The sequence below is a fragment of the Schistocerca serialis genome, chromosome 9, assembly GCF_023864345.2.
Source record: "Schistocerca serialis cubense isolate TAMUIC-IGC-003099 chromosome 9, iqSchSeri2.2, whole genome shotgun sequence".
NCBI classification, from domain to species: domain Eukaryota; kingdom Metazoa; phylum Arthropoda; class Insecta; order Orthoptera; family Acrididae; genus Schistocerca; species Schistocerca serialis.
The window spans coordinates 528,092,164-528,110,118 of NC_064646.1; the positions used below are offsets into that span (position 1 = coordinate 528,092,164).

A 17,955-nucleotide genomic window follows, 5' to 3' on the forward strand; every position below is an offset into this window, starting at 1 on the left:
CGTAGCAAGAGACTGTCACAGAGATGTTGAAAGAAGTGAACTGGCAGGCTCTTGAAGTGAGACGTAAACCATACCAGGAAAGTCTACTGAAGTTCTAAGAACTGGCTTTAAATGCTGACTCTAAGAATATACTACAATGCCTTACATATCACTCACACAGGAAGATTTTCACTGTACAGCGGAGTGTGCGCTGATATGAAGCTTCCTGGCAGATTAAAACGGTGTGCCGGACCGAGACTCAAACTCGGGACCTTTGCATTTTGCGGGCAAATGCTCTACCAACTGAGCTACCCAAGCACGACTCACGCCCCGTCCTCACAGCTTTACTTCTGCCAGTACCTTGTCTCCTACCTTCCAAACTTTACAGAAGCTCTCCTGCAAACCATGCAGAACTAGCATGGAGTGTGTGCTGATATGAGACTTCCTGGCAGATTACAATGGTGTGCTGGACCGAGACTCGAACTCGGGACCTTTGCCTTTCACAGGCAAATGCTCTACCAACTGAGCTACCCAAGCACGACTCACGCCCTGTCCTCACAGCTTTACTTCTGCCAATACCTCGTCTCCTACCTTCCAAACTTTACAGAAGCTCTCCGCTGCAGAGTGAAAATCTCATTCTGGAAACATCCCCCAGGCTGTGGCTAAGCCATGTCTCCGTAATATCCTTTCTTTCAGGAGTGCTAGTTCTGCATGGTTCGCAGGAGAGCTTCTGTAAAGTTTGGAAGGTAGGAGATGAGGTACTGGCAGAAGTAAAGCTGTGAAGATGGGGCGTGAGTCGTGCTTGGGTAGCTCAGTTGGTAGAGCACTTGCCTGCAAAAGGCAAAGGTCCCGAGTTTGAGTCTCGGTCTGGCACACCATTTTAACCTGCCAGGAAGTTGCAAGATCAGAATAATTACAGCATGCACAGAAGCATTAACAATCATTCTTCCTGCACTCTGTACAAGAGTGGAACAGGAAGAAACCCTAATAACAGGTACAGTGGGAGGTACCCTCTGCCAAGCACCTCACAGTGATTATTGAAATCTTGATTAGATGTAGATGTAGATGTACGTTAGTGATGCTAAAAGTGCTGGGCACTATCTGGATTCTGACTGCCTCTGAACTGAGAATTTAAATTCAAAACAGTTGTGTGTGCGTGCGCAAACTACTGCAAGACCGCCTTACATTGATTTCGAGTCTGGACAATGGCTAGATTGCAGAGATGAAATTAGCTTCCACACTGCCACAGAGAGGAGAGGGACAGATATAGAAGAGATAAAAGGTTTCACACTTTATGCAACACCATCCATAACTTATCAAGCACCTCTCGTCGAGCTTGCAGTCAACACTGGAATGTATGTGCCAGCCAGCTAACTAATGGGCTGCTTCAAGTACAGACTACACAAACCTGCAAAGCTCAGATCCAGCAAAAATGTCTATTGGCACAGCTTTACCTTTCTTAGTAGATATGACACAGCTGATGAGGTAAGCTCTGCTGCCTCATCTCTGAGACAACTACATGCTCTCATTAATACAAGGGTTGCCCAGAAAATAATGCAAAGCATTTTATTTTTTCAGCCAGAAACAATGCTACAAATGCAAAACATTACATACGTATTATTTGAAGTCTCCCGAGAGAGTGTGCCAAGTTTCAGTCACTTCCGACGGATAGCGTAGCTTCGGGACAGTTTCAGAATGGCGTCTGTAGGTGACAGACGTTACGAGTGATGTGCCGTCATCGAATGACTCGCTGCAGGAAAAGAAATTGTGGGGAATACTCAAAAACGCTTGTCCAGAGTTTAAGGAGCACCTGCTGTTGACAGAAGTACAGTCAGTTGTTGGGCACTGAGGGTGAAGTGACACGAAGGCAGTTCGGCAGAGCTCCACGATTTTCAGCGGTCGGGGAGACCGTTGACAGCTCTCGCACCTGACCTAGCCCCCTCGCACTTCCACTTGTTTGGGCCATTAAAGGATGCAATTCGTGGAAGACATTTTGAGGGCAATGAGGAGACGATTCAGACAGTGAAGCACTGGCTCTGGCCCCAGAACAAGGATCGGTACCGACAGGGCACACACGCCCTCGTCTCGTGCCAGAGGAAGGCTGTAGAACAGGATGGAGATTACATAGAAAAATAGGGTGTGTAGATTAAGGAAAGGCAAACCTACGTTTCTAGCATTTGTAGACTTACAGAAAGCTTTTGACAATGTTGACTGGAATACTCTCTTTCAAATTCTGAAGGTGGCAGGGGTAAAATATAGGGAGTGAAAGGCTATTTACAATTTGTATAGAAACCAAATGGCAGTTATAAGAGTTGAGGGGCATGAAAGGGAAGCAGTGGTTGGGAAGGGAGTGAGACAGGGTTGTAGCCTCTCCCCGATGTTATTCAATCTGTATATTGAGCAAGCAGTGAAGGAAACAAAAGAAAAATTCGGAGTAGGTATTAAAATCCATGGAGAAGAAATAAAATGTTTGAGGTTCGCCGATGACATTGTAATTCTGTGAGAGACAGCAAAGGACTTGGAAGAGCAGTTGAACAGAATGGACAGTGTCTTGAAAGGAGGATATAAGATGAACATCAACAAAGGTAAAACGAGGATAATGGAATGTAGTTGAATTAAGTTGTGTGATGCTGAGGGAATTAGATTAGGAACTGAGACACTTAAAGTAGTAAAGGAGTTTTGGTATTTGGGGAGCAAAATAACTGATGATGGTCGAAGTACAGGGGATATAAAATGTAGACTGGCAATGGTAAGGAAAGCATTTCTCAAGAAGAGAAATTTGTTAACATCGAGTATAGATTTAAGTGTCAGGAAGTCGTTTCTGAAAGTATTCGTATGGAGTGTAGCCATGTATAGAAGTGAAACATGGACGATAACTAGTTTGGACAAGAAGAGAATAGAAGCTTTTGAAATGTGGTGCTACAGAAGAATGCTGAAGATTAGATAGGTAGATCACATAACTGATGAGGAGGTATTGAATAGGATTGGGGAGAAGAGAAATTTGTGGCACAACTTGACCAGAAGAAGGGATCGGTTGGTAGGACATGTTCTGAGGCATCAAGGGATCACCAATTTAGTATTGGAGGGAAGCGTGGAGGGAAAAAATCGTAGAGGGAGACCAAGAGATGAATACACTAAGCAGATTCAGAAGGATGTAGGCTGCAGTAGGTACTGGGAGATGAAGAAGCTCGCACAGGATAGAGTAGCATGGAGAGCTGCATCAAACCAGTCTCAGGACTGAAGACCACAACAACAGCAACAGATGAAACACCATTATTTTGTGTGTGTAATTCTCATTACGTTCAATAAAGAGTTGTTGAAGAAAAAAAAATGTGGCGCATTACTTTCTGGGCAACCCTCGTAAGTCGACGTGGGAGGAATCGTGCAATAGAAGGCAGGACCCGACCTAAAAATAGTACAAATCAATGCAGTCCAATCAGTTTTATTCCAAATACCTTAGTATGGGGGTATGCTGGAATGGTAGAGTGGTGATTCTGAAGCTTAACGATGTTGCTTACTTAGCCTCATAATTGTGTGACACACTACTGATCCTCGTGTTAGCACATTGACGAGATATCTCTGAGGAAGACGGAGGTGAAAAATTGGCTCAGTCAGTCACCCAACACTCCCTATTCCAGTGCTGTCACCCTATCAGGGGCCAGGCCTTCTGTGAAAGCAGCCATGCCATTTACCAGCTCTGTTGCAACCACTCCACAGCTTTTCATATCAGTACGACTACCAGCCAGCTGTCCACCGGGAGGAACGGCCACTGCCAAACTGTGGCCGAGAGCGAAGTGGACCGCCCTGGGGCACGGCGTGCAGCTGAACATAATTTGCTCGATTTCGACGCCTGCATCGTTACCTGGGGCATCTGGGTCCTCCCATTCACTACCAGCCTTTCCGAACTGTGCTCCTGTAACTATCCCAAACTCAACCTACAGTAACATACTGTTCCTGCACTCTGTATCCGACAGTTTCCACTCCCCTACATTCTGTTATCTCCTCTCCATTCCCATCTCCCACCCTCCTTGTTTGCTATTCTCTGCCATTACACCTGCCCACGTTTCCTCGCTCCTCTCCTCGTTTGCTCCTTGTTTTCCCTACCTACCTGTCCCACGACCTCCTAACGCCGCACTCGTCAGCATTCGAGTCCCCACTCACTCCGCTAGGCAGTGTTCGTCTCTCTCTGCACTCGTACACTACCGCCCCTTCCCCTTCCTTGCCCCTCCAGATTGTCGCTCATATCCCACATCGCAGTCGCATTCCGGCCCGAGAAACTGAAGTCGGTGGTCGTGTCTGCGTGAGGTATGCTTTCTTGTACGTACGAATGGCACGTGTCTCTCTTTTACTGATGATGGCTGTGGCTGAAAGCTTTATATAAATGTCTTTAAATTGTGCTCGTCTGTAACTTAATATGTCTTCTTTACGGTAAGTAGCAATCTGTCTTTTCCTACATTGTTGATATTCCTACCCGGAGTTTCCATTACAACAAATCTTCTCGAGAGAGAAAAGCTCGTATCCAAAAATCGATAGGGATCTAGATATCACCATTCCGGTGAAACTCGGCTCGTCCTCTTCTCACACGATGTCCTGCAAACTGTAAATCGAGGGCAACAGGCAGACTGCAAATTCCTAGATCTGCAGGAAGCATTCGACACGGTGCCAAACAGCAGACCGTTAATGAAGGTTCGAGCTCGTAGAATAGGTTCTCAGATAAGTAAGCGTCTCTAAGAGTGTTTACGTAATAGAAAAGTTAGTTAGTTCATTTCGTGTTCCACGGATCATTTTTGCACGATAAATCGTAATCGTCAAACGAGTCTTATTTGATGTTCGCACTGCAAATTAATTTGTAAATATGGTTATATGCTGAACATTTATAAGTTTTTTTTATTATGTATTAAATGTACAGATGTGAGTTAGTAATTCTTACCCACAACATTTTACATGTTACAATAATGGAAATTCTTGTACAGAACAGGAGTTGTCAAGTAGAAAGTTTTTTAATTTGTTTTCAAATTTTACTTGGCTGCCTGTCAGACATTTTATGTCCTTGTGTAAGTGATCAAAAATGTTAGTTGCAGCACTGTGCACCCCTTTTTGTGCAAAAGACAACCTTAATGTGGAGTGATGAATGTCATTTCTCCTTCTCCTATTGTAATTTTGTACATCATTGCTCCTTTCGAACTGTAGTGGATTATTTACAACAAACTTCATGAGGGGATAAATACACTGGGAAGCAGTAGTCAGAACTCCTTAAACAGATGTCTACAAGTTGATCACAGGTGAGCAACACATATTATTCTTACAGCCCTTTTTGAGTTATGAAGACTTTCTTTTTTAAAGATGAGTTATCCCAGAAAATTATTTCATATGACGTTATAGAATTAAAATATACAAAATGTCAGCTTACTGTTTTGTCTTTCCGTGGGATTTTCAATGTTTCTAAGCGCAAATGTGGGTGAACTAAGTTGTTTCAGGAATTCCAAAATTTGTTTTTTCCAATTTAAATCCTCATCAATGAGGACAGTGAATGTTCCTCACAGAGAAAGTAACCATCAGGATTTCCCCAGGGAAGTGTGCTAGGACCACTCTTGTCCTCTGTACATCTATATACACAAATGACCAGACAGATAGGGTGAACAGCAACAATTTTCTGACAATCTCAGTCGGTCCGTTGCAATTAGGGGACATCGGCTAGTATGTACTTTTCAATGTCAATAAACCGTACCGACAGCTGTACACTTTAAGATATTTTATTTTATTTTGAAAGCAACCAGTTTCGGCAATTCGTGTTCGTGTTGCCATCTTCAGGCCCCGTACGCTATACAATAAGTTCTGCACGGTTCACAGAAGAGTTTCTGTGAAGTCTGGAAGGTAGGAGACGAGGTAATGGCAGAACTGAGGCTGTGAGGATGGCTCATGAGTCGTGCTCGGGTAGCTCAGACGGTAGAGCACTTGCCCGAGTTCGTGTCTCTGTCTGGCACACAGTTTTAATCTGCCAGGAAGTTTCATACAATAAGTTCATTGACACTGAAAATTTTCTGATGCTGTAGTTTATGGAAAGTGTCATCTTTGAGTGATTGTAGGAAGATTCAGGACGTCTTAGACAGAGTTTCTATTTTATGAGATGGATGGCAGCTTGCTCTAAATGTGGGGAAATGTAAGTTAATAAAAATGACTACGAAAAACAATTCTGTAATGTCTGAATACAGTATTAGTGGTGTGTGACTTGACAGAAAATCTAGGCATAATGTAGCAAAGTGATAGGAAATGGAATGAGTGTGCAAAGAGAAGGCAAGTGGTTGACTTTGGTTTTTTGGGAGAATTTTATGGAAATGTAGCTTAGCTATAAAGAAGTCTGCAAATAGAATACTTGTGTTTTGAATGCTGCTCAAGTGTTTGGAATCCATACCAGATTGGATTAAAGGAATACATGCAATTATTTCACATTTGAAATCTGTTACAGGTTTGATCAACGCGTATTGCAGAAATACTCTGAGACCTGAAATCCGAATGCCTGTAGGGAAGAAAATATCATTTTTGTGAAGCACTATTGAGAATATTTAGATAACTGGTATTTGTGACAGACTGCAGAACGATTCTACAGCAAGCGACATACGTATCACATAATGACCACAAAGGTAAGGTAAGAGAAATCGGCGCTGGTACAGAGGAGAACAGATAGCCACTTTTCAGCTTGCTCCATTTACAAGTGTAGCAGGAAAGATAGTGACTAGAGGTGGTAAAAGGTATCCTCCGCCACGCACTGTACACTGGCTCGTGGAGTATTTTACGTCTGTGTGAATTTAGGTGACGTACCAGAACGCGGAGAAAGATGCCGACAGACTCACCTCTTCCCCGCCATGGTCCAGTGCACGGTGGCAGAAGTGAGTGTGTCCCTCTTGGCCTTCACGAAGTACTCGACGTCCTCCAGTGGGTGGTAGTCACAGCTGAGGTTTATCTCCCGCAACTTCGAGCAGGTGTCTGCCAGGAAGCGCAGCAGCACGGGCCCCGCACCTCTCCGATTCTCGAACACTTCCAGGCTCTGCAAGTGTTCCAGGCGCGACACCAACTCCGCGTACTGTCGGTCGGCCAGTAAGTTGTTGGCGATTATCAGCTTCTCTATCTTCGGACACTTCTCAAATATGTACTTCAGGAGCTGCAGGGAGAACAAATTGCAGTGTATTTGTTAGTACATCAGTATTTTCCATAGATTACATCTCATTATGGGATGTAACTATTCATTTACTATTGTCATATTTCATACACTGAAACCAACCTTCTCAATACCAGTATTGCTATTAATATTCTCTACGAATTTATACAGCTGCATTCTCGTTAATGTGAAAATGAGTGTAAGAACACCATCTACATCCACACTCAGCAAACCGCAGTGAAGTTGGAGCGTGCCGGGACATGTATCATGTATTAGTGCCACTTAAAGTTCATGTCACAACTGGATGAACCGGTTTTGAAACATTTCCTCACCCAGTAGATAGTGCGCAGTGTTCTTGACCTACCTTGCTTTGCTTATTCAATATTGTCTTCCCGGTAGCTGCGTCTGTCTTACCTAAATCACACTGAAATTAAGAAGCCAGGATCCTAGGTTAAGTTTTCCAAAATCAAAAGTCAAGATCGTATTCACTGTTGAACATTTATGTCAACCACAGTGCGATTTATTTGTTATCACTCGCACACACAATATTCATGTGACCAGGCCTCTTACACTTAATCGTCAAGTTAATATATCATACTTTATAATTTCCCAGGGTTAAAATGATCCTTTCTAATTGGTTTTGAAGTAAACTATAGGGTTTTATTACTTAAATAACATGAGTGAGCTGTATCAATTTAAATACAGGGAACTAACTTATGCATCCGCCGTGGGAATTCCCGACTTATAACCATGGCACCTCTTGAACAATAATTTTTACATATTCAAATTTACTTAATTCTTAATTAATGCACTTACAAAGTTGAGACTGGAGTCATTTTACGAAGAAAATATAGGTAGCAAAAGTATCAAAACAGATCTCGGAATTATACAGTAGTTTGGTCCCAATTGGCACTTAAAGTCATACAGGCTGCAGATTTCAAGTCTTAATATCTATTTAATTAATAGACTTTAGGTTAATTTAAACACTTTGCTGGAATCAGTAAAATTTAGGCTTTCTTTTGGATGCAGTCTTCTAGCTGAATTCGATCTATTAGCTCACTCGAATTTTATTTAATATGTATTGCACAATATATGTCATTGTTCATAACTGTTAATATGATGCATTTCCAATAAAACTAATTAGTTCATTACTTTCAGAATGGACATTAGAATGTACTGAAATAATAGATTTTACAAGGGGAATTTTATTTAAACTATTTCTGAATTCTGTACAATGAGGCTGAATGTCACAGAATCTGTAGTCGGAATCTGAGTAGTGAAAATGAAAAAAAAAATACAAGTTCATTGCTTAACTAAGTTACTAAAGCAGTGTAAAACCAAAACAGGATATCAGTGGGCAACCCTGCTTCATTACAAAGTGAGTGGAACAGGGGATGACCCACTGTGTCATCTATTAGGGTTTCTTTCCATTCCATTCATGTACGGAGCACAGGAAGAATGATTGTTTGAATGCCCCTCTGCATACTGTAAATAACCTACTCTTGTTCTCACAATCCTTATGTGAGCAATATATATAAGGGGATGTAGTATATTTATAGAATTATCATTACAAGCATGTTCTTGAAGCTTTTAACAGGCTTTCTCAAGATATATGTAAACTATACGAGTTGGTCGACGTTCAGAAGCAGTCGGAAATTACCACGACTACTGACAAACGATTGACAGCTGCTGCGAATTGGTGTGTCGGAAGAACTCCCAAGAGTCGTGTACCTGTGATACCTCTACCAGAGGTACCTCTTCTCCTGTGGATCCTGCCTCCTCTGCAGAAAGTACAGGATCTGTCATTACCTGTCCAACTGACTTTGCGTGGCTTGTACAGGGCGGACGGTGACCGAGGAGGACTCAGACTGTCGTACCGATCCCCCTAACCGACAAGTTCGAAGTGCCGTCTTTCACTGAAACCCAGTGGGACCCACTACACCTGTTGTGGGGAAACCTGTTTTGTCCAGTGTCGGGAGGAAGCAAACGCAAAAGGGTAGGGGTCAATTAATCGTCAGCACTTTGAATGTACGGTGAATGGTGGTACCCCTCAGGGAAATGGCAGCAAGGGACGGGAAAGAACATCAGGTGCACTCAGTGCCTGGGGGGGGGGGGGGGGGGGCCTCATGCAACATGTTGAACGGGCTGTTCCAGGAGTCATTGAAAGAATAAGTTGCAGCCAACTACAGACTGTGGCACACATTGGAACAAATGATGTCTGTCGTCTGGGCTCTGAAATCATTCTTGTGTCATTCCGACAACTGGCAGAGAAGGTTGAGAGGACCAGCATTGTGCGTGGAGTTTCAATGAAGCTCACAATTTGCAGCATTGTCCCCGGAAGTGATGGTGGCCCTTTGGTTATGAGTAGAGTGGAAGGACTGAACCAGAGAATTCAAAAGTTGTGTGACAAACTAGGCTACAACTTCCTGGACTTGCACCATAGGGTTGAGAACTGTAGGGACTCCCTAAGTAGGTCAGGCATGCACTACACATCAGAGGTAACTCACTGTGTGTGGGATTCACACAAGGGTTTCTCAGGTTAGGCGACTCTCCATTCAATCCAGATAACAATAGATGTAGGAAACCCAGAAGTATCAGTGTAAGATCAAAAGAAATGTCTCCCACAGGTGAGAGTATTGAAATCCTAATGGTTAACTGTACAATACAAGAAGAATGGGCAGCTTTGAGAGATGAAATAGTGGAGGCAGCAGAGGATCAAGTAGGTAAAAATATGAGGGCTAGCAGAAATCCTTGGGTAACTCAGCAGTTATTGAATTTAACTGATGAAAGAAGAAAATATAAAAATGCCATAAATGAAGCAGGCAAAAAGAAATACGAACATCTCAAAAATGAGATCGACAGGGAGGGCAAAATGCTTATGCAGGGATGGCTAGAGGTCAACTGTAAAGATGAGCGCAGATGGAAAACCAGCCCTAAGCAAAGAAGGAAATGCAGAAAGGTGGAAGGAGTATATTGAGGGTCTATACAAGGGTAATGTACTTGAGGGTAATATTATGGAAATGCAAGATGACGTAGATGAAAATGAAATGGGAGATATGATACGGCTGAAGAATTTGACAGAGCATTGAAAGACCTAAGTCAAAACAAGGCCTGGGAAGTAGACAACACTCCACAACACTCAGCCATGTGAGAGCCTGTCATGGCAAAACTCTTCCATCTGGTGAGAAAGATGTACGAGACAGGTGAAATACCCTTAGACTTCAAGAAGAATACAATAATTTCAATCCCAAAGAAAGCAGGTGATGATAGATGTGAAAATTACCAAACTATCGGTTTAATACGTCACGGTTGCAAAATACTAACACGAATTTTTTGCAGACGAATGGAAGAACTGGTAGAAGCCGAGTCACCGAAGATCAATTTGGATTCTGTAGAAATGTTGAAAAATGTGAGGCAATACTGGCCCTACAACTTGGAAGATGGGTTAAGGAAAGGCAAACCTATGTTTCTAGCATTTGTAAACTCAGAAAAAGCTTTTGACAATGTTGACTGGAATAATCTTGTTCAAATACTGAAGGTAGCAGGTGTTATTTACAGGGAGCGAAAAACTATTTACAACTTGTACAGAAACCGGATTGCAATTATAAGAGTCAAAGGGCATGAAAGGGAAGCAGCAGTTGAGAAGGGAGTGAGACAGGGTTGTAGCCTATCCCTGATATTATTCAATCTGTACATTGAGCAAGCAGTAAAGGAAACAAAAGAAAATTTGGAGAAAGAATTAAAATTTATGGAGAAGAAATAAAACCTTTGAGGTTTGCCGATGACATTGTAATTCTCTCAAAGACAGCAAAGGACCTGGAAGAGCAGCTGAACAGAATGGACAATGTCTTGAAAGAAGGAAATGAGATTAATGTTGTAAGGGATCTGTGATCCCACGAACACAGATACTAGTATCCGACGCCCAGGTCAATAGTAGACAGGAGTCGATTGTCGAGCGCTGCAGGAGGCAGTGAGAGGAGTGTCGAGTGAGCGGCAGTACTGAGAAGATGGGCAAGAAGGGTGGTCGAGCCGAGTATGGTGTCGATGGCGGATGTGCCGAATGAGAAGTAAATTGTAAATTCACAGAAGTGTAACAAATGAGCGCGTCCCCATTATCATTGTGGGGTTGACCCTCATCAATACTGATTTGTGAGTGATATAAAACCGAAAGTGACAAGTGCCGAATTTTGTGTTTCGCATGAACCGCGTCTGCCAGTAACGACCGTCGATTGCAGTGAGGATTGTTGTGAATGTTAACCATCATCATTGTGTGTGACAAAGTACTTAAAAATCAGCAACCAATAACAGATATAACCGTAATGAAGCGTGTAAGGCGAAGGTAGCCACTGCCTCAGAATTTGCACGCAGGTTGCAGGCTGAGCTGTCTATTTGTAGCATCGTACCCAGGGTCGATCGTGGTCCTCCGGTTTGGAGCAGAGTGGAAGATCTAAACCAGAGGCTCAGACGACTCTGTGGCAGTATCGGATGCAAATTTCACGACCTCCGCTATCGGGTGCAGAATTTTAAGGTTCCCATTAATAGGTCAGGCGTGCACTAAAGTGCGCGTCATTTACGACGGTGGGCAAGTTTAGGTTCTTTCTGCGCATCTGACGTCACAAAACACAGTCAGCCGATGAACAGAGAACGACGTTGCCAGAACTCGACTGCAGTGCAGAGCATGGACGAGTGTCTTAAGTTTTTGAAACGTTCAGTCATAAATAAAGTAATCGAACAAAAGCAAAGTCTTGATAGCAGACTTTTTTTTATAGAAAGTTTGGAAAAAGCATTCTTTATACCAACTGCTTCATATTCTATTAATTAATGAAGCCAAACAAGCAATAAGCCTCCTAATTCAGGTGATAGCAAGGAAAGGTGTTTGTATCATTCTCACGAACCGCTTTTTTGCAATAAAGAAAAGCGGTAATTGTTTATTTCCTATTGTACTTCGATGAAACGTGAGCAATTCGTAGTCATACCAACAGTGTTTGTCGGTATTTTGCTTGATATTTTAGAGTACTCCAGGACTTTTGTTAAACGGAATGCGGGGAGCACGTCTCTTAGCAGCGAAAGGGTTAGTGCGGCCGTGATGGCTTTACTTCATAAACTGTGCGCTCCCGCCTAAACGTAAGTTGGCGCTGCTTCTCTTGGCGTGTACATCGTTTGCAACTGGCAACGCAGCAATCTCCCGCATCTGGGCGGGCATGCGCAAGCCGCCAAGATAAAAGAATTGAACTATAAATGCAGGATGCGGCTACTAGAGTAGTGGAGTACGTGTGGTGTGCACACGGAGCTGTTTCAGGTTAGAGAACTCCTCCCTTGGGAGCAAAGATGATTTGCATGTCAAATCAACCACAGCAACCACGGAGATTCTTGGTCCTCGCAGATCAGAGATAGAAAGATTAATATGATTTTAGTAAACTGCAGGAGCATCCCAGGAAAGGTCCAAGAATTAGTATCGCTTACTGAAGGTGGCATTGCACAGTTAGTATTGGGAACAGAAAGCTGGTTGAAACCAGACATCAGTGACAATGAAATCCTAAGTTCAGACTGGAATGTTTATCCTAGGGATAGGTTAGTCGCCAATGGTGGCAGCGTGCATATTGCAGTAAAAAATTCGATAATATCTAGTGAGGTTACCACGGACTCCGAATGTGAATTAATCTGGGTGAAATTGAGTATCAAATAACGGTCAACAATGGTTATCCAATGCTTTCATAGACCACCTGGGTCAGGATCTGTAGTTGTAGAATGCTTCGGACAGAACTTGCACAATATCATTAGTAATTTTTCTGATTGTGCCGCTGTAATAGGGGGTGACTTCAACTTGCCAGGTATAGATTGGAAGTGTTATGCCATCAAAAGTGGTGCCAGAGACAGAGAATCATGAGCCATTGTCCTGGATGTCTTGCCCTAAAATTACTTTGAGTAGATAGTTAGAGAACCAACTCGAGAGGATAACGTTTTAGACCTCCTGGCAACAAACATACCTGAACTTATAAAATCAGTTAACGCAGAGAAACGTATCAGTAATCACAAGGCTGTGACAGAATCTATGATGACGGGTCCTACAAGGAATGTTAAGAAAGGTAGGAAGACATATTTGCTCAGCAAGGGTGACAGGATATAAATTTCAGAATATCTCAGCAGTTAGTATCAAATATTCGGTGATGAGGACAAAGATGTGGAGAACAAATGGAAAAAATTCAAAGGCATCGTACAATATGCCCTACACAAGTATGTTATGAGTAATGTTTTAAGAGATGGAAAAGATCCACCATGGTGTAATAGTCATGTTAGAAAAGCACTACATAAACAAAGAGCACTTCAACTCAGATTCAAGAGAAGTAAAGACCTAGGTGACAAACAAAAGCTGAACAAAGCGAAAATGAGTGTAAGGAGAGCGATGAGAGAAGCGTTGAATGATTTTGAAAGTAAGACATTGTCAACAAATCTGAGAAAAAACCCTAAGAGAGGCTGTGTCGCCTGGCCACCAAGAGCTGTTGCACAATGATTTGAATCACGGATCCAGTTATATGGCTCCCTCCGTGTATAGCAATTTTACGACTATGACGTGTGGGGCCTGAAGATGGCATCAATGTAATGCCGAAACTGATAGCACATAGAATTTCATAAAATAAAATAAATTTCTACAATACATACGGCTGTTGGTAAATTATCGCATCAGGAAGTTCATGCCAGCGTCCATAATGGATCAACGAAGACTACGAGATTTTGGTTGTATGTAAAATCAGTAAGTGGGTCAAAATCATTTATTCATTCTCTTGGTGACCACACTGGCACCAAAATGGAAGATAACAAAGAGAAGGCCAAAATACTGAATTCGGTCTTCTGAAGTTGCTTCACCGTGGACTTTCAATCATCGTACGAACATCGAAGTGGCAGATATTGAGATAACTGATCACGGAACTGAAAAGCAGCTACAATAGCTTAATAGTGGAAAGGTTTGAGACCCAGATGAGATACCTATAAGATTCTATAAAGATTATGCAAAAGAACTTGCTCCCCTTCTAGCAGTAATTTATTGCAGATCGCTTGAGCAATGAAAAATACCTAACAACTGGAAAAAAGGCAGGTCATTCCCGTTTTTAAGAAAGGCCGTAAGACAGATCCAGACAGTTACAGATGTATATCATTGATGTCAATCTGTTGTAGAATTATGGAACATGTTTTATGCTCAAGAATTATGACATTTTTGGAAAATGAACATCTCCTTTATAAAAATCAACATGGATTCCACAAATAGGAATCCTGTGAAACTCAGCCCACTCTATTCCTCCATGAGATCCACAGCACAGTGGACAATGGTGCTCAGGTTGACGCCGTGTTCCTTGATTTCAGTAAGGCATTTGACACCGTCCCTCATTGCCATTTAATGAAAAAAATATGTGGTTACGGAGTATCACAGCAGACCTGCAATTGGATTCAAGACATTCTTGCAGACAGAACTCAACATGTTGCTCTTAATGGAACTAAATCGACAGGTGTAAAGGTAATATTCGGAGTACCACAGAGAAGTGTGATAGGACCGTTGCTGTTAACAATATACATAAATGATTTAGAAGAAAGCATCGGATGCTCTTTAAGGCTATTCGCAGATGACACAGTTGTCTATACCAAAGTAGCAACATCAGAAGATAATATGAATTTGCAGAACAACCTGTAGAGAATTGATGAATGGAACAGACTCTGGCAGTTGACCCTGAACATAAATAAGTGTAACATATTGCGCATACATAGAAAAAGAAATCCACTACTGTACAGCTACACTATTGATGACAAACACATTGAGACAGTGTCTGCCATAAAATATCCAAGTGTAACTATCCAGAGTGACCTTAAGTGGAATGACCATATAAAACAGATACTGGGAAAAGCAGACACAAGACTCAGATTCATCGGAAGAATCTTAAGGAAATATAACTCATTCACAAAAGAAGTGGCTTATAAGGCACTTGTTCATCTGATTCTTGAGTATTGTTCATCTATCTGGGATCCCTATCAGGTAGAACTGGTAGAGAAGATAAAGAAGATCCAACAAAGAGCAGCACATTTCATCACGGGATCTTTTAGCTGGCGAGAGAGCATTACAGAGATGTTATACAAACTCCACTGGTAGATGTTACAAGAGAGGCATTGTGCATCACAGAGAGATTTCCTATTGAAATTTCAGGACACCACTTTTCAGGAGGATTCCGACAACATATTACTTCGCCCCGACATACATCCCGTGTATTAACCACGAGGAGAAAATTCAAGAAATTAGAGCCAATACAGAGACTTACCGACAATCAATCTTCCCACACACTATTCAGGAGTGGAACAGGGTTGCAGGGTCAAAAAGTGGTAGTGAAAGTACCCTCCACCACACATCATTAGGTGGCTTGCAGAGTATGATGTAGATGTAGATGAAAGGGTGAAATGCTTAACTCAATTTTCAAATGTTCCTTTACAAAGGAAAACCCAGGAGAATTGCTCCAATTTAATCCTCAAACCACTGGAAAGATGAATTAAATAAGTGTTAGTGTCAATGGTGCTGAGAAACAGCTGAAATTGTTAAAACTAAACAAAGCTCCAGGGCCCAATGGAGTTCCTGTCAGATTCTCTGCTGAATTTGCAGCCAAGTTAACCCCTCTCCTCACTACAATCTATCGTAGATCCTCGAACAAAAAGCCGTGCCGAATTTTTGAAAAAATGGCACAGGTCACACTCATCTACAAGAAGCGTTGTAGAAGTGATGCACGGTTTTTTAAAAAATTGATCATGTGAAAATCCCAATTTGCACTTTTCTCACATGTCATACTGAAAGCTTTGGATCAAGGCAACCAGGTAGACACAGTGTTTCTCGATTTCCAAAAAGCATTTGTCTTAGTACTGCAATGTCAAAAGTATGATCATATGGGTATCAAATGAAATTTGTGACTGGGTTGAGGACTTTTTGGTAGGGAGAGTGCAGCCTGTTATCTCGGATGGAGAGCCATCATCAGATGTAGAAGTAACTTTGGCTGTGCACCAGGGACCATTGCTGTTCATGTTGTATATTAATGACTTGTAGGCAATATGAATAGTAAAACCAGTCTTTTTGCAGATGATTCAGCTATCTATAATGAAGTACTAATTGAGAGAAACCGCATAAATATTCAGTCAGATCTTGATAAGATTTCAACATGATGCAGAGTATGGCAACTGGCTCTAAATGTTCAGAAATGTAAAATTTTGCACTTCACAAAATGAAAAAAATGTAGTAACCTATGACCAAAATACCAATGAGTCACTGCTGGAATCAGCCATCTCTACAACCAGGTGCTTGTATATGCTTTGTAGGTACATGAAATGGAATAATCACATAGGTTCAGTCATGGATAAAGCACGTAGTAGACTTCAGTTTATTGGTAGAATACTAGGGAAGTGCTATCAGTTTACAACAGAGATTGTTTACAAATCACTCGTGTGACCTATCCTAAAATATTGCTCCAGTGGGTAGGAGCCGTACCAGATAGGACTGACAGGGGATATTAATGTATACAGAGAAGGGGAACACTAATGGTCACAGGTTTTTTAATCTGTGGGAGACTGTCACAAAGATACTGAAGGAACTGAACCAGAAGACTCTTGGAGATAAATGTAAACTATCCCAACAAACTCTGTTAATGATCCCTCAAGAGCTGGCTTTAGATAATTACTCTAGGAATGTACTACAACTCCCTACGTATTGCTCACAGAGGTGGCGCGATGGTACGATTAGAATAATTACTGCACACACAGAGGCATTTAAACAATCATTCTTCCCATGCTCCATACACGAATGTCACAGGAAGAAACCCCAGTAACTGGTAAAACGGGACATACTCTCCGCCGTGTAGCTCACCGTGGTTTGCAGAGTATAGATGCAGATGTAGATGTAGATGAGTCTGTCAATTCAGTATCCGCAGTATATCTGTGACACTCTCTCACGGGTCAGACAAGCCTGTGATCATTTGGGCTGCCTTTCTTTCTATCCTCTGAATATTCCCTATCAGTCTTGTCTGGTATGGGTCTCACACACCTGAGCATTATTCTAGAATGGATTGCAGAAGTGTTTTGCAAGCAATCTCTTTTGTGCACTCATTCTATTTTCTTAGTGTTCTACCAATGAACCAAAGTCTGCCACCTGTTTACCTATGGCAGAGGCTACAAAACAGTTCAGTTCAATTTCCCTACAAATTCTTACATCCATAGATTTGTATGAGTTGCCTAGTTTGATGCAGCTGTCTGCCTCTTCATCTCTGAATAACCACTCAGCCTACACTTGTTTGAATGTCTTTCCTTCTTTCCTGTAATTAAGTTCTGGTCTGCCTCTAAAATATGTAGTCTTACTAACATTCCCTGCCCAAATGACATCAGGCAAACATTCATAATTTTATACTTCACAGCATTTACGTTAGCTTCATCTCAATACATTTGGCAGTGGCCTTGCCATAGTGGTAACATCTGTTCCCACCAGATTACCGAAGTTAAGCACTGTCGGGCCGGGCTAGCACTCGGACAGGTCACCATCCGATCTGCCGACCGCTGTCGGCAAACGGGGTGCACTCGGCCCTCGCGAGGCAAACTGAGGAGCTACTCAATCGAGAAGTGGCAGCTCCGGTCTCTTAAACGTACGTACGGCCGGGAGAGCAGTGTGCTGACCACGTCCCCCTCTGTATCCGGTGACACCTGTGGGCTGAGGACGGCACGGCAGCCGGTTGGTACCGTTGTGCCTTCACGGCCTGTTCGGGCGTAGTTTAGTTTAGTTTCTTTTCGATACATTTACTCAAATGTTT

The 17,955-nt window shown here is 42.3% G+C and overlaps 1 protein-coding gene and 1 non-coding gene across 5 annotated transcripts in view; both read right to left on the reverse strand.

Moving 5' to 3' along the window:
• The window catches only part of LOC126418939 (F-box/LRR-repeat protein fbxl-1-like), a 132,520-nt gene that overhangs the window by 41,277 nt on the left and 73,288 nt on the right, over nt 1-17,955 (reverse strand). For all 4 annotated transcript variants that reach the window (XM_050085974.1, XM_050085977.1, XM_050085976.1 and 1 more), the window contains exon 4: nt 6,831-7,138. In XM_050085974.1, the coding sequence (XP_049941931.1) occupies nt 6,831-7,138 (308 nt within the window). The remainder of the gene's footprint in view (nt 1-6,830; nt 7,139-17,955) is intronic.
• Trnah-gug (transfer RNA histidin (anticodon GUG)) lies at nt 443-517 on the reverse strand. Its single transcript has one exon. It is a non-coding gene; the product is annotated as a tRNA-His (tRNA).